Consider the following 25,141-nt stretch of genomic DNA (forward strand, 5'->3'; position numbering starts at 1 on the left):
TGGGTAAAAGTACCATGAGTACAACCCTTTATGCTGTGTTTTGGCACTTCTGCTTCTAGTTCTTGCTGGAACTAGGAGGTGTAAAACTCTATACAACTACATAAAAATGTAACTTTTTTTTAAAGCCTGGTGAATCCATTCAGCTTGGCTGTGTGATTTGGTTCAGTCCTTCCTAATATCCGCCCCTTCCAAAGCAATATTGTCTGTAAAAGTGAAAGTGTTGCCTTAGATTTCAGGGATATGCACATGTAATCAAACCAATTGTAAACATGTGCAATTAGCCATGAATTCATAAAATAGAACTCTACGTAGTTAAGGGTTAATTTGAAGGCAGGCGTTCAGAGGCAAGGTCAAAACTAGCTGGCAGTTCCCACTAATCAGAACAGGAAGAGGGGGGAAAAAAGTCAACAATTGAAATTGAAAACCTTAATGGACAAGAACCTTGAATTTGGGTGTCTTTGATATGGAAGTATTATTATGATTAAAATGGTTAGGAATGTTTATTGATAAGTGGTTTATTTAAAGTAAGGGAAAGTGATGATTTTAGCAGGGATCACAATGACTTATGTGTTTTGTAGTAGTTAGTTATAAAATATTAGGGGTGTTAAATTTTGATTAATCAGCTAATCGAATAGTCAATGGAATTTTCATCGCCTACTCAATTAGTTTATAAGGGGTGGGGGGATGATAGCTATTCCCGCTGCACCTCTGCCTTTTAAATGTAGTACAAGCCACCCATGGCAGAGGCACAGCAAGGAGCTCAGGATGAGTTGGGACTAAACGGTTCCCGCTCACACTGTTTCCCCCACCGAGTCTCTGCCTTCCCTGACCCATGTGGAGATGGTGCTGAGGGGAACAGGCTTTTAAACATTGGCTCTTTCTCCCCCTTTGCTGTCTCTGATACAGAGGCAGCAATGGGGGGGAGGGGGGAGAAGCAATTAGTCGATTAATCGCTTACATCCCTATAAAAGACTAACTAATAAAGTGTACTTTAGAGCAGATCTGAAGTCACATTGAGAGATGTTTTTATCTGATGCCTTTTCTCTCCAGCAGGTGAGCAACTGGCTACTGTGTACCTGATGTCAATTACTTAATACTGTTCCAGCTCTTAGATAAATATCTGGTATGTTCTAAATCTATTGCTTAAGTCCATGTGTGCTTAAATCTAATAAACTGTAGTTTTAGACAGACTATGCTTACCTGCATTAATCATTTATCAGATGGAACTGCTGTGTTCCCATTGATTTATTCCTGACACTGTCTGGAATGAAATAGTGCAGATACCACTGCTGTAGGTTCTGAGAACAGACACATTACCCACTTCAAATACTCTCTGGTGCAAGGGCCCCAGTGACCTTGGAAACCTGGGATAAAATACTTGTGTTTTTTGGCATAGCAAATGTTTCACTCATACTATTCTATGCTAGTTTCTCATTTCTTTCCTTGTTGCTTCACATTGTCTAACTCACTTCCATATACTGACAAGTGTTCCCTCACTTCCACCAAAGGTGTTTTATCTATTTGAAAGCAACCAGCAGGTTGCTCATGTAAAGTCTCATTAGCCTTTGATTGTGTGACACCTTTTTGAAGGAATGGTTCATTATCATACAGTTGGACAGGCACCCTGCTGCCAGGCTAATTGCCATGAATAGTAACATACAGAACATTAATTTCCTCAAGATTTATTAAAAACAGTACAATGAGGTGCCCCCCCCCACCATAACTGTGGTATTCGAATGCCTCCCAACACTCCTGTGAAGTAGGGCAGTGCTATTACCTTTACAGATTGGGAAAGGAGGTAAGGAAACTACGGTACAGCAGTAGATCTTTGATCTTTGAGGATCTATCTGCCTCTTTAAGCACCTAATTTAGGCACCACTGACACTTTCAAAATCACCACGCATCTGCTGCCTTATCCTGGAGATGTCCTGGAGACATTTCCTCTAGTTGGAATTCACAGAGCTACCTAACCACTGATACTGGCCCACAGCTAATGAAGTACTCAGAGTCCTAGCCCAAGGCAAAGACATGGAGGTTCTGAAGCAGGCTTCTCAAGATAGGAGGAAGGACCTGATACTTTAGGTGTGCTTAATGCATGCCTAGGTCCTTATACTTGTCAAACCCTAGAGCAGGAGGATGAAGTGCAGGCTACTGGGGTATGTGTGTGACAGCACAGCACCTGCACAGAAGACAGCTGGAGTCACAGGGGTATGTAGGGTGAGTATGAGAGGTGTTGAGCAGAAACAGATAGTTTTGTCTTTTAGGGCATGTAGGCTCCTAACCAGGTCAACTTGAGAGGCTTCATGGCTGAGAATTCCAAATGGAGAGAGATGCCTATTTTCCAGGGGAATCTATTTAGGCATCTAAGTCCCTCTCTTCTCTCTGTTATTTCACACCTACCGAGCCTGGGCAGCTCCGTGTTCAGCTTGGTGGCTTCTGAAGATCCCTTTCCTGAGCACCTAACTCTCTCCAGCCATTCTATGGGGAAGTCTTGGCATCTAGTTCAGCGCTGAAGATTGTATTAGGTGACAGGCTGTCTTGTGTGGCATTGCCACTGCCTCAGTACTTTTGAGGGTGTGGGTCTAAGTGATTTTCCCATGCTTATACTGGGAGTCTGTGGTGGAGAAGGAAGTTGAACCTGTGACTCCTGAGTTTCAAGCTAGGACCTCAGCCATTGTATCATGTTTCCCCTCTTACGTCCTAAGAGACCAACAGCCCCAAAGTTCAGCTCTAGCAATCCTTAGTTCAGTAGTACAGTTCTCTTCTTAGAGCCCGGAGAGATGACCACATGACAAAACATCTAAGGGCTACGTCTAGACTGAAAGCCTCTTTCAAAAGAGTCTTTTTCGAAAGTATCTTTGAAAAAGCCTCTTTCGAAAAAGAGCGTCTAGACTACAACCAATACTTCTGAAAAAGCACGCTGCTTTTTCAAAAGAGAGCACCCAGACACCTTTCAAAAAAAGGCGTCACACCTTTTTTCAAAAGAGCGCTTTTGAAAAAAGGCATTATTCCTCATAAAACAAGGTTTTCCGTGGTCAAAAAAACTGCCGTGTTCTTTCGATTTACTTTCGAAAGAACGTGGAAATACACTAGAAACAGGTAAAGATTTTTCCAAAAAAGGACACTTTTTTCGAAAAATCCCTGTAGTCTAAACACACCCCTAGTGAGGCAGAAACGTTTGGCAAACCTTCTTTTGACCCTACCAGAACTTGTCTGAGTAAAGATTGCAGCATATGAGTCAAATGCCTCTAAACATAGTAGTAGCAGTCCTCAAAGACACTTTCTGAGTTCTCTTGCTGCATGTAAATGAAAGGGCTTGTCTGGGGCAAATAACAATAAAAGTAACTCTGTTCAGTATTATCTCGGGGTGATTACCATAAGAGGATGTTTTCCTAGATGAGTAGTTGTCTGAGTATAATATGTGAACATATTTGTTTTCTAGCTTGTATATCACTTACAGCTTGGAATAGTTATTATACACATTTAAATAACTAAATGTATATTCATGGCAGAACAGTAAAATATATAATCCTCCCGTGATTTAGGATTCTCAGAATAATTTTTTCATATTTTTCAACATCTGAACACATATTGAAATATTTTTCTTTTTTTCATGATCAGAGATTTTCAATCTACTCTGAGCTAAACATGAAAGGTATGTCTATACTAGCTGGTTAGTTCAAGCTAGGTAGGGTAATTAGGGCAAGCGGAGTTGCAAATGAAGCCTGGGATTTAAATATACACCGGTGACTTGTTGAAGTATGAAGGACTGGTTTACCTTGCCACAAGTTGCAATGATTTTACTAGATGAAGAGGTGATGAGACATGATCCAAATCTACAATGGCAGCCTCATCTTCTACCATCAGCAATCATTACACAGGTCCTCCAGATTTTGGGAAGACCCGGATGGGTAGTCCTACAAGGATGAATCAATGTTGCTCTCAGTAGTATGAAAGCTGTTGTAACCATCCTTCTAAGATCATGTCTACGTTAGGAAATTATTTTGAAATAACTAAACTCAAAATAATAACTCCCAAAATAACTGTTTGGAAATAAGCTTATTCCCTGAGGGACCATCTACTCTGCACTCTTAGCTCGAAATAAGCTATGCAATTTGAGCTACACAAATTGCATAGCTTATTTTGAGTGTATTTCAAAATAGCTTATTTTGTAATTTGGTGCTGTCTAACAGTGCCAAATTTCAAAATAAACTGCTATTCTGAAATGTCCCTTAATCCTCATAGAATAAGGTTTACAGGGATGTTGGAATAGCACACCTGTAATTTTGAAAGATATTTCAAAATAACGGGCATGCTGTCAAGTTGTGGAATAGCTATTTCAGGATACCAGAAGCATCCCGAAATAGTGCTGCAGTGCAGACATACCCTGAGGAAAGCAGTATAGATTTTGAAATAACCAATCCCTTATTTTGAAATAATGAGGTTGGTAGTATGGACACTCCATTTGTTATTTTGAAATAAGGGGGGTTATTTCAAAATAACACCCTAATGTAGACCAGGACCAAGGTGCCTACCTGGCTATAGATGAGCTGGTTCTTCTATGCAATAACAGCAATGGAGACTAATCTGGAAGAAATTTTCAGATAACTTTTCCTTGTGGCAAAAAATAAATAAAAATGCAGGTTTGAACTGACCACAATATTTTGCAAATTTGCATCAAACTTGTGAAGTTAGTTCAGTTTTAAAAAATCTCCTTGTTTGGTTTAAATAATTTGAAATCACTTTTCATTTTGAATTGTACTTCAATTTTATTGTTAAAAAACTGCAAAAACTCAAAATGAAAAAATTATTTCATGTAAAATCAAATGTTTCTTTTGGTCCCCACTGAAATATATTTTTTTAAATTTTTATATATATTAAAAAAAATGGAGGGGGGATTACACAAACTGAGGGATTTTTTTTTTTTTTTGGTTTGGTTTGGTTTGGCCAGGGAACCAAAAATCAGCTATTCACAGTGCTCTAATTGTGACCTGTAGCTAGAGTCAGGAGCAGTTTAATAGCATCAAAGCAAATAGATGGAGCGTGGGATTAATAGCAAAGGACTCCAGTCTGAACTTCAGGCCAGGTGGCTCTGTGGTATACTCACATTTTTTCTGGGAGACAAAAAAATGGTTCAGAGTTCAGCCCAAAATGGCAAGGGCAGATCTATCTGGGACAATGTGATGAGTGAAAAGTAAACACGTTTGACTATTTAATTTATATCAGGAACTCATACAGATCCACTCAAAGCATTAGCTGATAAAAGGGTTGTTATAAATATAATCATAGACTGCATCCATTAAATCCAGAGAAATACATATTGACTTTCATTTGTTTAAATTAGAAGTCTGCTTTAGTCTGCCATAACCATTACTTCAGCTACAACTATTGCTGTCTATCAGAAAGGCGACTATCATCCTGGTGTTTTAAAATGCTTACTGTGTTCACATTAATAGTGACTCTTACATTTTGGAATTTGATGAGTACTGGATGCTATTTTGAATTGTTGCTAGATAGTGGCAAGAGGATCTTGTTGGCTTGAAGAAGGTCTAAACTGCAAATGTTTCAACTAAAGCACAATGAAAAGTAACTGAAATGTATTATGATACTTACACGTTTTCAAATAACCCACTTTATTGTGGGCTTGAAGAGAGGTTTAAACAACTTTCCATTTAACTTGAATCTTGTTTCCCAAACAGCAATTGAAGTGATTTACTTTATATATATGGCAAATTTGTGTTATAGCTAGAGCCTAGCAAATCACTCATAATGTATCTGATGACTTTATCATGCCGTATGCAGAATATCCAAGAGCAGATTGATTCCCTCAAGTTTTATTTGTTTGAATTTTGTCATCAAATCTCATTTTGAATGCTTTACTATGTGGAATTGAAAAGTTACACTGTGTTTCTAAGTTGTGATTAGTCAGCAAAATCATGTGCTAGTGCTTCTGCTTCACGTCTGGTAAAGGACAAGTTGCTCCAATAAGCAAATTACACAATTTCTGCAAATAGGTGCTTATGATGTAGAAGAAAGGAAGAGCTTAAACCATGAGACTGGTGCCTAACCAAGGTAAGCAAGATTTATACTACGAGTAACACAGGCCTTTCCGAAAGCAGATGTTTGCCGGCAAGTCAGTGTGTCTCGGCACTAGGACTGCTAGCACTGCTAAAAGCACATGCGATATGTAAATACATTCCACCAGGATAGTACAAGGACACCCCAAGTTAATACATAATGAAATAGTTTGAAACAACAGGAATAAAAGCATAAAATGGGTGGTGAATAGGAATGCTTTGGAGGAAAGTACAAGGGGAGGTACCAAACATGTTTTTAAAGCATAAGATGATACATAAGGGCTACGTCTACACTGGCCCCTTCTTCGGAAGGGGCATGCTAATTTTGAACTTGGGAATAGGGAAATCCGCGGGGGATCTAAATATCCCCCGCGGGATTTAAATAAACATGGCCGCCGCTTTTTTTCCGGCTTGGGGAAAAGCCGGAAAAAAGCGTCTAGACTGGCGCAATCCTCCGGAATAAAGCCCTTTTCCGGAGGATCTCTTATTCCTACTTCAAAGTAGGAATATACACACACACAGGTGTTATATAAGTAACAGTACATATATATAATGACATATTGTAAAGTCAGAGCCATTAACAATATTATATTTACAAGTCATACTAGTTAAATGTATTTTCCATTCTGAGAATGGGGGATACTTCACCTTCTGTGGTGACTATAGAGGAGTAAAAAGAAAGGGGAGTTTTATTTTCATTCAAAAGAACAAGGGCTGACTATAGTGTCACCAGTTGGGTCATTCTCAGGCATATTCATTACAGAACCTTTTGATCTAATAGTGGGTTTGGGAATCTGATACATTTTTATACCAATATGCACCTGTTATGATATCTGACCTACTACAATAATTTTAAGCAAGGTGAAAATCAAGATGATAAAGATGAGTTAATCTCCCCACAACAGAGGCAAAATATCAGAAGCCATAAATTCCTATGAAAATCCAGGTAGAGATTGTTAGAGAAGAAACAGGCAACCCACGAGCAGATGGGGTAAACAGAACTGCTTTATTGCCCATGCACGTTTACCTAGGACAGTCAACACAACGCCCAAGTGGCAACAAATTGGTATTAGTCAACCCCTTTTATCCATTTTAGTATATTAATTCACAGGTCCATCACTATTTTTCTTAAAACCTTATTTAGTAATGTTAACTCCTAAACAATGAATATTAATAAGTAGGTGATTAATACAATTATACTCGCCCCTGTTTATCATTTACTGGTTTTTAGTTGAATAAGTATTACGTTCTGTCTTAATCAGCAGTTTATAGGGAGGGGGAAAGCGCTTCAACCCTGAAAATGTTTTTACAGACAAATGCAAAGACAAAACAAGACACTGTTCAGTGCAACCATTTTCCAAGGCTGCTAGGACAAAGGGGAAAAACATGTTTAAAGAGCAATGACAATGCCTAGTCTGGCTAGAACTCCTTACTCACTGATGAATAGTCATCCCAGACCCCTATTAATTTTAATGTATCCCAACAGAGATGATTTTTTCCTATAGAACTTTATAAAATATTTCAGGCTCAGTTGATTTCAGTTCTTCAAAAGATGTTTACAGGTGGTGAGAAAAATAATCCAAAACATCTGACGATTACCTCACCCTTCAAGAATTTACATTCCTTTTGCATGGTCCCAGTGATCTGCCCGTTTTCCTAATTAATTCAGATAATCTCTGGTTACCTTGGATTTCAAAGATCTCACTGCAGTGTCCCATATGGACACCTGAATGTTCATGCCACCAGTGGAATAGTATCCAGTGCCTTCTGTCCCCAAAAGTACTATTCATCACACTAAATTACTTATAGATTTAGGATTCAGCAATAAGTCCTTTCACTTTAGTATAGCAGTAGGCACACTCATTGATCAAGTGTTTTCTGAATTTGGCAAACTGAAAGACAGCTGGGAAATGGGTAACTGGCTACTTCCTAATTTATCTCTCGCCCTGTGCAAATATGAATTTCTTGCTGTGGCAACTCTTGGGAAAATGCCCATCTTACCCTCGTATATCTTTGGTGGCCACTGATGTAGCCAACTATGGGAGCAGCTTGTGTGTGCCTGGCTGCAGACTCAGGCACTAGTTTGCCAGCTTAAAGGATTATGGGAATGAGTGCTACAATGGAAAAAGAGTACCAGCACAAAAATGGATGGAAAATGGGAGAGGATATGCAAAACAGAACCAAACAAAAGAAGGAGGGGGAAACATAAGAGAGAGAAAAGGGCAGGGGAGAGAGAGAAAGAAGAGGTGGTAGCAACTTTTCTGAAACTTGTCATAAATGAACATGGGAAGATCCCTTGCTGCCAATTCATCCCAATAAAAAAGAGGGGAGAAAAAAGGGAGCAGCCAGTTCATTCCAGTATTGTTCAGAAAGTTGGAGCTAGTACTTCCAACTATGATTCATCCATCTCAAGTAGCACCATGACAGAATTTGGCAGCCCTATTGCCCCTCACCCCAGACCAGACTACTTCCAACGAGAGTTTTGCCACCAATTTCCCTAAGGGGTAGGGATCACAATTCATAAAGGGTATTATTAATAACAAATAGTTAATCTAACTCTAAGCCCTGAGACCATCCAAAGGCAGAGATTTTGTTTAGCAAAGAAATTAATACTGACCACGGAGATGCTTTCAATCTTCTCCATGCTGCTAACTGAAAATAAGAGATGCAGTTATGTGATGAAGAAAGGCTGTGAATAGCTCCGTCAGCAACCTTCATGAGATGCAGAAGTTAGCTGCACTTCATCAGATCCATCATTAGCTGACTAGTACTCACAGGTTTCTTTTTACGTGCAGCATTCACAAAGTAATAAAGGTTCTTGTCCTTGCTCATGACAGAGCTAAGACAGTGAGAAGTACCTGGCTAGCTCTTCAGACATAAATATATTTACTCATTATCAGAAACAATAAATCTTGGGAGAAGGAGAGACAGGATTTTGCTCCTAGCCACCATAACATCAAATTCCCCAAATCAATAGTATATTATGTAGCAAAGCGTCAAATGGCAGGTGGTTATATTGAGCAGTTATTAAACACGATTCCAATTCATCCACATCTGTGATTAATTCACTACCCTATATCCCCTTACTCAGGGCTTGTGAATGGAGAACCTTAAAAAGTTTGGGCTGGGATTTCCAAAGGTGTCTACATAAGTTAGGTACCGAGCTCTCACTAACATTCAATAGAAGTTTGTGTGCTTAACTCTTAGATCACTTTAATCATCCCTGTATTAAGTTTGCATTTGTTTCTGAGAAGCATCTATGTAGGGTTTGTTCCTCAGCTATCTTTTATTGATGTAGTGGCACTGAAAGAAATGCCAATTTGCCCTAACCAATTATCTCTAAGGGTAAGTCTACACTAGCCCCCTAGTTAGAACTAGGGAGGCTAATGTAGGCATTCGAAGTTGCAAATGAAGTCAGGGATTTAAATATACCGGGCTTTATTTGTGTTTTCCCATCCGGGCACCATTTTTAAATTCCCTTACTCCGAACTAACTGCCCGCGGCTACATTCGGCAGTCTAACGTTAACTCGAACTAAGTCCTTAGTTCGAGTTAACTGTTATACCTCATTATTTCAAAATTTGGCATTGTGTAGATGTGCCAAATTTCAAAATAAGCTATTTCAAAATAGATTTGAAATAAGATACGCAATTTGCATAGTGTAAATTGCATATCTTATTTCGAGTTTAGGGTGATGTGTAGATGCACCCTCAGTGTGTTAATTAGTTTTCCATACTGGTTCACCAGTGTCAACATAGGATCTACATTGTTTTATCTTCTTTATTTAAAAAAATGGAGGGTGCTTGCCATTTGGTAAAATTAAATGTATTCCAGAGATTAAACATGTTATTTAGAGCAGAGTTTCTCAACCTTTTTTATAAAGTACTCCTTTACAAAAAATTAGAAGTATCCCCAGTACTTACAATTTTCAGACACACAATTTTTTTTCTACCATTGCAACACATTTGTTTAAACAACTTAATCGTAGCCGGGCAGGCAAAGAAATTTTTGGGTGTAAAAAAAATAATAAAGCACTGTAAAACTTAAGACAAAAATTCAGTTTTCTCCAAATTTCAGTTGTATTGACGTACCCACCCAGACTTTTCTCAAGTACCCCTAAGGGTACTCATACCACTGGTTGAGAAACACTGATTTAGAGGAATATGAGTCTTGGGTAGAAGACTTCAAAGGAAGGCTGAATTCTACCATTGTCAGGGAAGTCACCCTCATACTTTGAACTCTTACTTCAGTTCAATTTGAGGGGTTATCATTTTCATGTGATGGGATTTAAATTTATAGTTGTCTGTGCCTTGTAAATTCTACTTGCAAAGAATTCTGTACAAGGAATAAAGAGAGCTGGGTAGGAGGCAAAGTTTCTAAGGGCATCGGAATGGGAAAAATGGAAAAGTCTGGAAAGAACTGAAAAAGAACAAGAGGAATTGCAAAAGGAGAAGAAAGAATGGTCCTATATGATGCTGAGCAATATTGGAGTTTAGATGTGAAGCAATAATGCTCAGCACCTTTCCAGAGCCGGACAGTGCCTTCCAGGATCAGATCCAATATCTGAGAGGATGAAAAATAGGGACAGATGCACAAATGGAGCATGAAAAGAGGGTTAGTTTAATAGTTGCAAAGTAAACTGAACCGTTATTCTTAAACTATCATCAGTATTTAAAATGGATGAAACACTGATTTATTTTACAGAAGTCCACTTTGCAGGGTTGTTTTTTTTTAAGTCAGAAAATGGCATATGAAAACAAAATTTCACAATACTCTGAAGGCCATATCTTCAGCTGATGTAAACAGAAATAGCATCATTAAAGTCAATGGAGAGACACTTATTTACACCAGCAAAGGATTTGGATTTGAGATTCTTTAATGCCTGGGCCCATAGATTTTTAGGAAGACTCCTCATTGATTTCCATGGGGATGGTTGCTTATGAATTGATGACAGAATATGGCCCCTGTACTTTGTATAGTCATTAGCTAGCTGTGCAAATCCAGTACATTAATCACAACAATCAATTGTCCTCTGGCCCCCAACAACATCCCAGTCAGAGGGAAAAAAGTGTCCAATCTTCCTTTCATTAATGGTCACTAAGTAACCGTTTTTTAAATAGACCTTTTTTTTGAAATTATATTAACTGTATGTAGAGTCTGATCCAGTGCTCATAGTTGATAATGGAATTTGTACTATTAACACCTCCATTGGCTTTTGGATTGGGCTCTTTAGGAGGCATGGCAGTGGTTAATTTGTACTGACCCCCATTGTAAAATGACTCTCATGGGATGCAGTGGTTTCACTAAACAGCTGTGTTAAAAGAAATAATATTATTAAGGATAGGAAGAGAAGCTCTATCCAACAGGGCTGGATAGACACGTTTTCTTCATCGTTTCAAGTGATAGATGTGCATGGGGTAGTAGCTCACACAGCAGCCAGCACTCGCCAGTTATTCCCTTGTTACTTACTCAATGAATCAACTTAATGAGAGGAGGTAGAGTTCAGAATTTCAATAAACGCTTTCACATGGCACTTCTGAAACATACCCTATTACCCATTTAATCTGCGCTGTACTCGTTTTCTCCCTCTGAGCCACACAGAATTTTTTTTAAATTGTTGCTCCTATTTACTTCTTGACTGTTGGTCATTTAATGTCAGTGGGCTTTTTATTCTTCTTACTTATCCTAATGAATGCATCTCCCAGAGAGGAAGAGAGTAATAAAAATAGAGCTTCTTTATTACCTTGCATGGCTGGGTTTTTATCCTCTAATATTGGATTTTTTTCTTTCCAAATGCCCTTCTCTCCATTAGCAAATCAGCATTATTTTAATCTAGCTTTCATCAATAGAACTGGTTTGATTAATTCTAGTGTCCAATAATATTAAGCTCAGCTGAATTATGCATGCAGATCTCCACCCCCCTCCTTTTACTTACAGAATTCATCAAAATGAAGCTAATTCCCTCGTCAGTTAAATTATTGGGTAGCCCCAAAGTGTCATGTAATAAAGTAAATTGTGACATTGTTCCTGTTCAACTCACAATTGCTGGATGTAAGTGAAGTAAGCAAATTAATATATGCCATTTTAAGCAACTGAAAGCACTGCTTTTCACTGACCAAGACTCATAATTTACAATTTTATACATACTATTTTCCTTATTTTTTCTAATTAGCTTCTCCAAAACCATGCCAATATCAGTTAAATTCTGTTTCACAGTGAACTTCACTATGGCTAAACAATATCATTGTTAATATTAAATTAATAACATACCCTACATCACTCAGAATATCCAGTTGTCTTTTGTGAAGAGCTGTCTAGACTAATCTGAAAAGACTTTTCCCAAGTTTTCTGCATTTCTTTAAGGTGCATTTCCAGCTTTATTTAATTTAATTCAGAAAATGAAAGCCAGATTTCACTCTTTGCACAAATATGTAGATGGAATAAACAGATGTTAGGGCAGGAGCAGCCCTAGACAAGCTGTGGGCAACTGGCACCCTAAGCGAAATGTGCAATCTGCGTGTGATCGGTACCCTCACATCTAAAGCCCTCAACGGCCGTTTATCTTGGTGCCCTAGGTGACTGCCTAGTTTGCCTGTATTGACGGGCTGCCAGTGGTTAGGAGTAGAGCTGTGCTACTTATTTTAAGGGCATCACGGGCAGATAGAGAAGCACACAAATAAGGTGTTTACAAATATTTTGCCAAAAAGAGGGAAGAAAAAGTCCTAATGTGCAAAATGTTGCTAACAGAAAAGGGTGATATTTCTTGATGTGTCCTCTGATCACTTTAGCTATCTATAGAGTGGCTGCTAGTTTTAGTCATTGTGAATGACCAGGACAAGAGAAGTCATACCTAAGGGTGGAGCAGCAGTCAGGTTCATTGGTTGGACAGGTCTTCAAGTTAAACTAGGGCTTGGTACACAGGTATCAGAGTGGGGCAAGGCTAGGAGTGGGGCAAGGCTCTGGTGAAGCAGATGAACAAGCTTTCACAGCCTTGAGTAAATGCTTTGAGGAGCTGCCAAAGGTTATGTCTACACTGGGAGTTATTTCTAAATAGTTATTTCAGAAGTTATTATTAGTTCACAATAAGCTATTCCTCTTTGCAAGCAGGAGTTATTCTTTCAAAATAACAAGCCCTTTATTTCGAAATAACGGGCTTGGTAGTATGGACACTTGCCTTGTTATTTCAAAATAAAATGAGTTATTTCAAAATAATGTTGTAGTGTAGACATGCCCAAACCACTGCTAGTGGTCTTATATGCTGGTGTACTGACTCTCCCAACCAGTCAGGCAGGGTAGCCATTCAGGAAGCTTACTATAGGTTATCTTATTAGGATGCCTGGAGATTGGCTGACTCTGCTGCAGGTCCTCATTTCTGACAACATAGATGAAATAGGAAGCCAGAAAGTAGTGGAAAGATCAAGGGAGGATGGGAGCCTGAGGGTGGGGAGGGGGGAATGTGCAAAGTTTTCCCATGATATTGTGAATTAATATCAAAATAGTAGCTCTGAATGTCTCTGTGCTAATCAGTCCTCTAATCTGCCAGTGCAATCTATTTCTGATTGGTATGTCTTGTTCACTTGGCTTGTGATCTCCTGGATGAAAAATGATGTCTTCTATTTTCTGTGTAGCATATAGAGTTCAGTATACAGCCCTGGCTGGTCTGCCGAAGCCAGATCAAAACCCATTGAACTCAGTCAAAAGAATCTGATTGACTTCAGTGGACTTTGGACATTGTCCACTTTGCTCAGCAAATACATAATTACACTAATGTACTTTGGATGTCTCTTCCTTCTCTTCCTTACACTGGTATCTGGGGATCCAGTCAATCACTCTTACAAGAACAAGTCTGCATATAAAAATAATTAGTTGACAGATGAAGTGCCAGTAGATAGTGTTCAAGAATATGTAGCTTAGTTTCTGGGTTTTCTACAACCAATAAGACTTGTTGTGCAGCTTTTTTCACCTGGGATACCTTCAGGAAGCCGTGTGGTAATCAAATGCCTTAGGAGAGTCATTAGACCCATCTTCTGATTAGGAAAGACATGCGTATGGGCCAATCTCTTGGGGTATGTCTAGACTGCACACTTATTTTGGAATAAGCTATTCCAGAAGACGCACTCTGAAATAGCTTATTTCGAAATAGCACATCTACACTACAGGGAATCCTCAAAAGTAGTCCAAGGCAGGCTCCCCTAATGTGGACACACTACCTCGATTTAGAGCCCCACGAAGCACTAGGGAGTAATTATTTTGAATGGCCCTGTGGAGGAGCTATTTCAAAATAGCAGCATTGGAGCATCCACACTACTGCTATTTTGAAATAACAATTTTGGAAGAGGCATTATTCCTCATAGAATGCGGTTTACAGATTTTGGAATAAGCCATCCATTATTTCAAATTTATTTGAAAATAACAGAATTTCTGTGTAGGTGCTCGCATTGTTATTTTGGAATAATGGCCTTTATTCCAAAATAACATTGCCATGTAAACATACCCTCAGATAATGACAAGTTACATCAATTTCAGAAGCATCAGTTCTCTGAATGTTCTGTATTTATTTCTTTGTGGCATTTCAACTCTAAATTCTTTACAAAGCCTATTCCTTTTTGAATGCTCTGATGTCCCAAATAATGTCAGCCATCAGTGTCTGTTTTCTGAAAATCTGACCACATTTGTATTTTATCTGATTAGTGACAGAGATGAAATTTAATATTCCATTGAATCATCGCATTGTGAGATGTGGCTCCTTGCTGGTGAATTGTTTATATTAAATGAATAGATCAACAGAAATAAAGCTGATTAAGCCAGGAAAGTACCTCATTCTAAACTGACACTAAGGTGTCATGTTGTACCTTAATTCATCCAGTGTTGTACTAGAAACCAGTTGTGAAGCTTCCTGCTCCTTCCCTTGGTGTGAAATCTTCACCTTTTCAGGGCCACTGAGTTTCTTCATTTTTTCCTAGTCTTTGTCTAGGCTTTCTCCCCAGCTTACCTCCACTTTTGTGGTTATGTGTAACCAGACTAGGCAGTTGCCTCACTACGTTCTTGTCCTGATAAGGGGTGGGGCATTACAGCAGTAATGCAGACAATGAGTTGTGGCTCTGAGGTGCATGATTTCTTCTCTGCTCTTGCCTTGCTTCTCAGGAGTAGTAATTTGTACTCTATGCCTGACCCACCTGCTTGTAGGGAGGGTGTAGTGAGAGCACAGCACTGTTTACCATTGTTTGCTCCAGAGATGCTGTGCAAAAGTGTTCTCCCACTTGGACCATTGTGTTCATCTAACAATCTAGCCTTTTTTTCATGAACATTTGGACAGCTCTTTAACCTGTTAACTACTCCAGACAGAGCTCCGACTCTTTCCTCCATCAAAGCCAAAGTGTGTGAGTGCCCTCAGCTCCTGTAACTGAGGCTGTTCCATGCCTTGCTGGATTAGTTTCAACTGCCAAGAAATCTTCCTGACCATTCCCATAGTTAACGAGGTCCTTATTTCTGCTATTAAAATACAGGCCGTTGATTCTATGAAACTGAAACTGAAAAATTGTTGGAAAAGTCTTCTACTGGTAAATTGGAAAGTACTTGAAATTCTTTCTGACACACATGTACTTCGTAATCCTCTGGATTTCCAAATAAAAGTGTTAAGTACTAGAAGATGAGAAACTACAAAATGATGGGCGGGGATAAAGAGATACAGGCAGAATCCATTTCTGATGGGCACAAAAAAAACCACCCATCCCGATTGTCTTGGGGCTATCACAATCAAAACCTCATTACCTAACAGACCCTTTAATAATATTAGATAGGTAGAGGATTCCCTTAGACTTTCTATCCATTACATAAAGAACTGGCACTGAATTCCTCTGCTTATCTGAAAGGATATTTTTGTCTTCCCTTTCACTGAAATAGAAAGAAGATTGATCTTCTCAGAATGGATATTAAAATGCAATGGTAATTCCATTGTCCTGTTCTCTCTCGCTACCTTTTCTCCTTGCCTGGGCTTCAAGCAAATAATTTTTTTTAACGTAAAACGATTACATCAAAGTGCCATGTAGCATCTCGCAAAACTTTTCAGAGTATAAGATTCTGTTCCTGTGACAAAGTAGTGTGATTTACTTCAGTGAAATCGGTGGCAAATGCCATGATGATCCTTTTTTTCTCCTCTGTTTCTTATGCTGCTGCTCAGAAAATCAAAATCAAGTAGATACTATTCAGGATATGCTTGAATGTTCCCTGATCATTTCTTATTACACTTTTGCAGCATCTCCAAGATTCATGTGGCTCAGAGCCATTAATTAAAAGTCAGGCTGAAAAGACTGATTTTCCCTCCCATTCAACATCAGAAAATTCATATGAACTGAGATTTCCAACAAGCCAAGAGACAGTTGCTCAGCTGAGTTTGAAATACTGGTGAAGTTCTTTCCTGACTTAGTGTAGGATCATCAGCTGGTGCATATTGCTGGAGTGAACTTATGGCCCCATTTTTATTCCTTTCACTCATCAGTTGCCTGGGAGTCCACACCCTGGTCTAACCTGGAAGGGCCATTTAACTTCTCTGTGCCTCAGATTTCTGATAGGCAAAATAGAGATGCATGATATTAACTTTGCTCACAGGACTGTTGCAAGGATAAATGCATTAATCTTTAAAATGGTTTTCAATTCTTGGATAAAAGACACAATGTCCTAATGTTCTGATACTACTTTTATTAACATTAGAACAGCTGATGGGTTGCCACCTGCCTTGCAACCATGGGTGCCTCACAATGCTTTAGTGCTGTAGCTCCCAACATGGGCTCCTCACAAACAGCCAAACAGCATAAAGATTCTCTCCACCTTTCCCACACTTGTGTCTGTGGATAGCTGCAGCCTGCCAGTAACACTGACCCTGGAAATCTTGGTTACTACCTGCAAGGTGTCAAACACACTCCTGAATTTTCACTGTCCAGCCCTCTCCTCACAGTTCAGATATCATAAGCTCATTGCCTTGGTAAGGAGTCAATATACAAAAGTTTTCTATGTTAACTGGAGTTACCCAAAATTTCAGTTCAAACACGACACTGGATTAGTCTGATTAAGGAAAAAACACAAGTTTAAAGAAATAGATTTTGAGTACACATGCAAGCCATTAAAATAAGAAAAAATTGTAAGAAAAATCAAGGTATAAATGTTTTCTAACAAACTGGACTTGCTTCCAAATAACATCCTTACCATGTGCTCCCAACAATAGTGTTGACCAAGTTTCTGGTTGGGATCTCTTCCAAAGTGAAATGGCTGCTTCCTTCCGTGCCTTAGATGAGAGATGGGTAGGGAGAAATGGATGCATGGAGCCTTGGGATGAAAGAGTTTCCATACTGTTGTTTACTAAAATGTCAATTGTTCTGTTCCTGTCCCTCTTCTTTGCCAAAGAGTGGACTGCACAGCTAGCCCATTAACTCTGATGACATCTAGCTAGAGGTGTCAGTTTGTCATTTTGAAAGTGACAAGGAGTCCTGTGGCACCTTATAGACTAACAGATGTATTGGAGCATAAACTTTTGTGGGCAAAGACCCACTTTGTCAGATGCATCTGACGAAGTGGGTCTTTGCCCACGAAAGTTTATGCTCCAATACATCTGTTAGTCTATAAGGTGCCACAGGACTCCTTGTCACTTTTGCAGATCCAGACTAACACTCTGATAGTTTGTCATGTGTCTCTTTTCTGATAATGATATTTCAAGTCAAAATGTAAGCTTATGTTTATAACTTTACATAACGTAATGTTGCTACACACATGTTACTGTAAAATTATTGACTGGCAAATTGTCAGTTTTCAGATGATACCTCCCAAGGCATATTTTAAAGATTATTGCAATAGTGTGTAAGGTGTGAATAAGAGAAGTGCATATGGTCACAATCACCATTTGGTGCTCCTCCAGTCTAGTAGCGGAGGTATCCCTTGAAGACTTATCAAAGGGTTTTTGTATTTCTCAGGGAAAATCTAGATTCAGGCCCTGGTTGCAGGGATGATCCCGTTGAAGGGCCCCTTTTCAATGTCTCCCTTCTGCAAGCCATATTGGTTGTCCTATTTGGTTTGCCTGACAGTACCCTAACCATAGATACCCATTCAGCTATGTCTCATCAGTATGCATGACTTCTTTCAGTCTGACCCTTTGCTGATAGACAATCCAGAGATAGGACAATTGAGACTATTTTGATAGTTTGTTTCTTTGAGCATGGGCTGGAGGATCAGCTCACACAGAAGATCCCACTGCTGATCTATATGGCTGATCTATTCTCTGAATGTAAGAGCTTTTGCAAAATTCTAATTACTAGGGGTTAATAATGCGGAAGTTAAAAGTATTAAATTCTGTGATTCAGGTGAGCAAAGTGACTTGCTATGCGAATAAGGCAAAAAAAGCATTTATTCATTAGGTGATTTTGTAAAAGTAATGAAAGAGTCTAAACTTTTTGTTTGATGTCATCAAAATGAGGGTTTAATCAGCTATGATGTAGCTGAATTGAGCCAATAAAAAAGCATCATTGATTACAACCTCTATAGTGTGGTAATGGCAGCCATTTTTCATTGTATTGGCTCTCAAAATTGCATTTCCTCTTTGTCTCAGATCACTTACTACACAAATGAGCATTTGTTAATGGAACCAGATCATTAGTGGCTTCTTTACTGATTTCCGTGTCACTGCTTGAGTGAACATTTAAATGTAAATGAAATATTCAGGCCTGGCTTCTTTTGCCACCTATCTGCTTCTCAGTTTTGACCAATTGCTCTTTTTACAGCTAATGGAGCAACTATGCAGAAAATGCTGACCACTGGCTAGCATAGTCTAATTACCCCTAGAGAAAAACTGGGTCATTATTACTATAGACATTAGAGGAAACTGAGGGAACAATAGAGCAAGTCAAAAAGACATAGCCTTGATGTTCCTTATTTTCTGAGGCCTGTTTTGTTCATATACAGTAAATACATGGGTTGGTGCTGAGGCTGTGTGGAGGGTGTATATGTGTGTGTGGAAATGGGTGCATTATTTCATTTGTACAGTGTCCGTGTTTATCTCTACTAGAGGTTATGTGCTGTATACTGCACAGATTTCCCCACTGAAACTGTGAAAGCATTGGTCACATTTCTGTTATGAGACCAACTTGATGAATAGGAGGCTTAGCAAAGATCAGGATCATGGATTGTACTAAGCATTATGCAAACATATAGACTAAAATTATGTAATCTGAATGGACATGACCCATGTTCCCTCTAATCTTATCCATCCACGTGCAGAATAATTTTTTGTGCACTGAGGCATTGTCAAATGTGCACCATCAGCAGAAACAAAAAGCCTAACAGTGGGTGCTCTGCTAATTGCTTAGTGGCACTATCTCTCCGGAGTTTACAGGGCACACTGGGCATGACTGACAAAGGGAGTATTATCCCATTTCATAGATGAGGGGACAAAGCATAGGGAGAATGAACGCCCAAAATCACCTAATGCTGAAGAGGCAGTAAGGTTTGAAGCCAGGTTTCCTGAGTGCTAATCCAGTGCCTGACTCCCTATATATGCCTTCCTTTCCTCTTTTATATACCTACTGTGGGATCACAATTTCTTTCAGAACTAATTTGATTATTTATACATGTTAATGATGTGCAGGAGCAGCTCGAGGAGAGCTGCCGGCAACTGTCACCCTAGGCGGAATGCGGGATCGGTGCCCCCGTCTCCATAGCCCTCAATGGAGTGACGTCATCATTGAGCGCCACGTTTAACGCAGCACCTTAGGCAACTGCTGAGGTTGCCTACATCCACGGGCACCCCTGATGATTTGTTACACATTAGTGTAAAAGTACCCCTTTTAAAAATAAATTATAATTACCCCTAGTACCTACAGTTTTCAGACACACAAAAATTTTTTCTTCCATTGCAATACATTTGTTTAAACAACTTAATTGTACCCAGGTGGGTAGATGAAATTTTTGGGTATAAAAAGTACAAAAATAATAAAATGCTGTAAAACTTAAAACAAAAATTCAGTTTTCCCCAAATTTCAGTCGTGTTGACATATCCCCCAGACTTCTCTCAAGTACTCCTAAGGGTACTCGTACCACTGGTTGAGAAACACTGGTCTAGAGAGAGCCACTGGGTGTTTTAAAACAGCTGATGGTTCCCTCTGATGCTTCACACCCCTGGCAGGGTGAGGAGACTTAGTGCGTTCTTCTGTCCCCAGGCCTCTATTAGGGTATGTCTACACTAGAAAGTTAGTTCGAACTAACTTTCCTAGGCGCTACACTAGCGCTCCGTTAGTTCGAACTTAATTCGAACTAACGGAGCGCTTAGTTCGAACTAGGTAAACCTCATTTTACGAGGACTAACGCCTAGTTCGAACTAGCTAGTTCGAACTAAGGGCTGTGTAGCCCTTTAGTTCGAACTAGTGGGAGGCTAAGGCTTCCCAGGTTTCCCTGGTGGCCACTCTGGCCAACACCAGGGAAACTCTATTGCCCCCCTCCCGGCCCCAGAGCCCTTAAAGGGCCACGGGCTGGCTACTCACTTTGTGCCAGTTGCAAGGCTGCAAGCGCCCGTGCCTGCACAGCCTGCACCTGCCACAACATGAGCCAGCCATCCGAGGGCTCCCAGCCCTCCACTGCTCCCCACGACCAGCCTGGCGGCTCCCGGGAGCCTGCCCGGGGGCGCAAAAGGCGGGCGCCCTCCTGGTCAAGTGCGGAGATCGTGGACCTCATCGAGGTTTGGGGGGAAGCCTCCAATGTCCACGATCTCCGCACTAGCCACCGGAACGCGGCCGTCTACGGACGCATGGCTGCCAGTCTGGCCACCAGGGGCCACCAGCGCAGCCGGGAGCAGGTGCGCTGCAAAATAAAGGACTTGCGGCAGTCCTACTCCCGGGCCTGCCTGCCAGGGGCCGACCCGGAGGCCTGCCCCCACTTCCATGCCCTAGACCGCATCCTGGGGCCTCATGCCGTCCCTGCCCCCCGGGACGTGATTGACCCCGGGGCAGAGGGACCGCTCCTGGAGACAGAGGAGGAGGAAGAGGGCTCTGAGAGCCAGGAGCCTGCCGCCAGCCTGCCCAGAACCCGGGACCCCCTAGGCACGCCACAGAGCCACTCGCCTGCATTGTCAGAGGCCGGGGAGGCATCCACCTGTGAGTACCCTCGTGTTCCCCTTATGTGTACGGGGGGCTGGGGAGAGAGGGAGCCCCGGGACCGTGCGCCTGGGCCTTGCCCACCACGGAGCAGCAGCTGGGGATCCTGCAGGGGCCCTGGCCTTGCAGAGGGGAGCTGGGTTTCACACACCTGGGCCCCTAGAGAAATTGACCGCTGGTCTTCTTGCACCACAGCTGCAGCACCTGGGCCTGCAGGGTGCACCACACCGCCTGCAGCAGCCGGGCGCAAGCAGGACAGCCAGGAACCAGGAGGACTACCAGAGGCGGCATCTCCGGTTCCTGGACCGACAGCTCCGTCTCCAGGACCACTGGGTCCAGGAGGACCTGAGGCTGCGCCGGAGGAGTCTGGAGGCCCTTGAGGAGCAGGGCCGTGCCCTGCGAGGCCACCTCCAGAGCCTGCTGGACCGCTTTCCATTTCCTCCTCCCCCTGCTCCACCTCTTGCTCCCCCTCTTGCTCCCCCTGCTCCCCCTGCTCCCCCTGCTCCTCCTGCTTCCGCTCCTGCTTCCGCTCCTGCTTCCTCCACACCCCCTGTCCCCTCTGCCCCCCCCACAACCATTCCCCACCGACGCCCCCGGACCCGCAGTGTGGCAAGACGGGAGAGGCAGCCGGACTCCCACCCCTGAGCTTTCCTTTCCCTTCCTCCCTTCCCTCCCCTCCCCTTCCAGCTCCCTCGTCCCAGGTTTCCCCCTCCCTTCTCCCACCTTCATTCCTCCCTCCCCCCACCCCAGTTCTGTGAAATAAACAGACGTTTTTGTTTGAAAAACAGGTGTCTTTATTTGACAGTAGGTAGGGAGGGGAAAGGGAAAGGGGGGGTAGGGTGGAAGAAGGCCCCGGTGGGGCATGCAGGGAGAGGTCAGTCCTCCTCCTCCTCCACCTGGAAGCTCTCCCGCAGGGCTTCCCGGATCCGGATGGCCCCCCGCTGGGCTTCCTGGACGGTGGCGGTGCGGGGCTGACCGTAGTGGCCAGCCATGCGGTCAGCCTCAGCCATCCAGGCTGGCAGGAAAGCCTCCCCCTTCCGCTCACACAAATTGTGGAGCACACAACATGCCGCTACCATGGAAGGGATGTTGTGCTCGGCCAGGTCCAGACGGGTGAGGAGGCATCGAAAGCGGGCTTTCAGTCGCCCGAAGGCCCCCTCCACCACGATGCGGGCCCTGGTCAGCCTGGCATTGAAGGCCTGGCGGGAGGGATTGAGGTGCCCCCTGTAGGGCTTCATGAGCCACGGCTGCAGTGGGTAGGCGGCATCCCCCACCAGGCACACGGGCATGTCCACGTCCCCGACCCTGATGTGGCGGTCGGGGAAGAAGGTCCCGTCCTGCAGCCGCTGGCACACGGAGGAGTTCCAGTACACCCGTGCGTCGTGTGCTTTGCCGGACCAGCCCACATTTATGTCCGTGAACTGTCCCCGGTGGTCACACACGGCCTGCAGGATGACGGAGAAGTACCCCTTGCGGTTCACGTAACGGGACGCCTGGTGTTCCGGGGCACGGATGGGGATGTGCGTCCCGTCGATGGCCCCCCCGCAGTTGGGGAAGCCGAGGGCGCCGAATCCCCGGATAACGGCGTCCGGGTCGGCGAGGCGGACCACCCTGCGGAACAGCACCCAGTTGATGGCCTTGACCACCTGCAGAGAGAGACACAGCAAAGCGCCAATCAGTGGGGCGCCCGGGTGGCTGGGAGCGTGCGTGTCCTGGCAGTGCCCCGCACCCCACTCCCGGAAGCAACCCCCCTGGCGGCGTGTAGTACGGCCGGAACAGCCCGAGCCCTCCGGTGTGGGGCGCTTTCGCCTCCTCCCGCCCCGCCTTTGTCCCTGGGGCGGCCCATCCCCTCCTCGCAGCCCTCCTCCCCCAGGCTCGGTGGCTGACGAGCGCCGCACCTGCATGAGCACCGCTCCGACGGTGGATCTCCCCACGCCGAACTGGTTCCCGACGGATCGGTAGCTGTCCGGCGTGGAGAGCTTCCAGAGGGCGATGGCCACCCGCTTCTGGAGGGGGATGGCGGGTCTCATGCGAGTGTCCCTTCTTTGCAGGGCAGGGGCGAGCCACTCGCAGAGCTCCAGGAAGGTGTCCCTCCTCATCCTAAAGTTCTGGGTCCACTGTCGGTCGTCCCAGCGCTCCAGGACGATGCGGTCCCACCAGTCGCTGCTGGTGTCCAGACGCCAGATGCGGCGGGGCACGCCGGTGCCGGGGCGCCGCCGCGGCTCCTCCACGGCCCCCAGGGCGGCCAGGCGGAGAGGCAGGGGGCTGACGTTCCCCAGGTGGTGCCAGGCAGCCTCGAGCCATTGCTGGCAGGCTTGCAGCAGCAAGTCCAGAACGTGCACCAGAAGGTGCAGGGCGAGCCGTGGCTCCATGTTGCCACCTGTGGCGGTCCCCCCCGAAGGGAAGCACCGACACAGACGGGCACAGAGACCGACGCTTTGCTGTCCCTCGGCGAGGTTGGCAAGCAAGCAGGAAAAGCTGAGAACCGGCTGTCCAGGGGGGTCCCTTTAAGCACGAGCCTCAGATAGCCTCAGACAGCAGCCACACAAAGCAACTGCTGACCCGATGCCCTGCCAGAACCGGTTTCAGCTGCTCTTAAATGCCCCCCTGCGTCCAATCAGTGTGGACGCGCTAGTTCGAACTAGTTTTTAGTTCTAGATGCGTTAGTTCGAACTAGCTTAGTTCGAATTAACTAATTCGAACTAAGTTAGTTCGAACTAGCGCTGTAGTGTAGACATACCCTTATAGTGTCTTTAAAAAGTTTCCATGCAGTTTGCAGGCACTTTTGGTACTGTACCTTTTAATGTTAAATAACTTTCTCATTTTTATGTGCTTTCCCCTTCTGAAATTAAATGCTAGAATGCTGGGCTGCTCTAGTGTTTTCCCCACCACAGGGATGTTAAATCTAATTACACTGTGGTCGCTATTAGCAAGCTTTCCAGCTATCTTCACCTGTTGGATCAGATCTTGTGCTCCACTTAGTACTGAATCAAGAATTGTCTCTCTCCTTGACTATCAACAGTGTCCTTGACTATCAACAGTGTCCTGTATATCCTGGAAGGGATCTATTCCATTTCATATACAGAGAGTGTGTGTGACTTGGCCACAGGGCTACCATTGGAAACCCACCTGAGAAACCACGGAGGGGTCACCACAATCTGAAAGACTGCAGACACACCCAACCAGCAGAGGGTGCTCATAGGAGGTGGGGTCTTTATATATTATAGATAGGTAGGCATCAGGAAGCTTGACCATACATCTTACAATAGTGGGTATATACTGATTGATAGGTAGTTTCATTTTCTTGCATTTGTGTGAATCTAGTATGTGTGGGTGTAGCAATCATAACTATTTCACAACAACTACTTTTTGTCTGTTCATTATTATTTGTGCTGTAATAGCGCCGCAGGGGCTGGAGAAAAGCTTCATTATGCTGGGTTCTGAACACATATAACTACAAACTGGTCTCTATATCAATGAGGTTGCACTCTGAGGAGTAACTCACTCATTTCCTGAATGCTGCAGGGGATTTACTTTCCTTTACACACACATGTTATCAGGTATAGCTTTGTAAACTGCTTAAACTCTTCTGGGATGAAAGTCCCTATGTGTAGCAAAGATATTCAGTTATTCTCTCTCTCTCTCTCTCTCTCTCTCTCTCTCTCTCTCTCTCTCTCTCTCTCTCTGTTATTCTACTGTTGTTTGCATTGTTGAGTTCATTGGAACTCAGTAGTCACAATTGTCATAAGATTTCCCCTGCAGCAATTGCTTCTTGTCTCATGAATCTAATATATAAAGGAGAATGTTTGTATGTTTGTGCACTAATAACTTGGACACAATAAGAGCTACCGCAACTACAAACTTTGCATGGATAACCTTTTATCCAGGAGAAGGTTTTAAGGTACTGTGAGAGGGAAGAGATGAGAGATGATGC

At 42.9% G+C, this 25,141-nt stretch overlaps 1 protein-coding gene across 1 annotated transcript in view; it reads right to left on the reverse strand.

The window, feature by feature from the left end:
• Window positions 1–23,937, reverse strand: part of LOC149525957 (uncharacterized) — a 65,455-nt gene extending 41,518 nt beyond the window's left edge. Inside the window, exons 1-2 of the mRNA XM_089778231.1 lie at window positions 23,106–23,937; window positions 22,606–22,853 (exon numbers count right to left, since the gene is read on the reverse strand). Coding sequence (XP_089634357.1) covers window positions 22,606–22,853; window positions 23,106–23,579 — 722 coding nt within the window. The 5' untranslated portion in view covers window positions 23,580–23,937. The remainder of the gene's footprint in view (window positions 1–22,605; window positions 22,854–23,105) is intronic.
• Between the last annotated feature and the right edge of the window lie 1,204 nt (window positions 23,938–25,141).

Source organism: Pelodiscus sinensis, chromosome 1 (genome assembly GCF_052426305.1).
Source record: "Pelodiscus sinensis isolate ZL-2025 chromosome 1, ASM5242630v1, whole genome shotgun sequence".
In the NCBI taxonomy this organism is placed as follows: Eukaryota; Metazoa; Chordata; order Testudines; family Trionychidae; genus Pelodiscus; species Pelodiscus sinensis.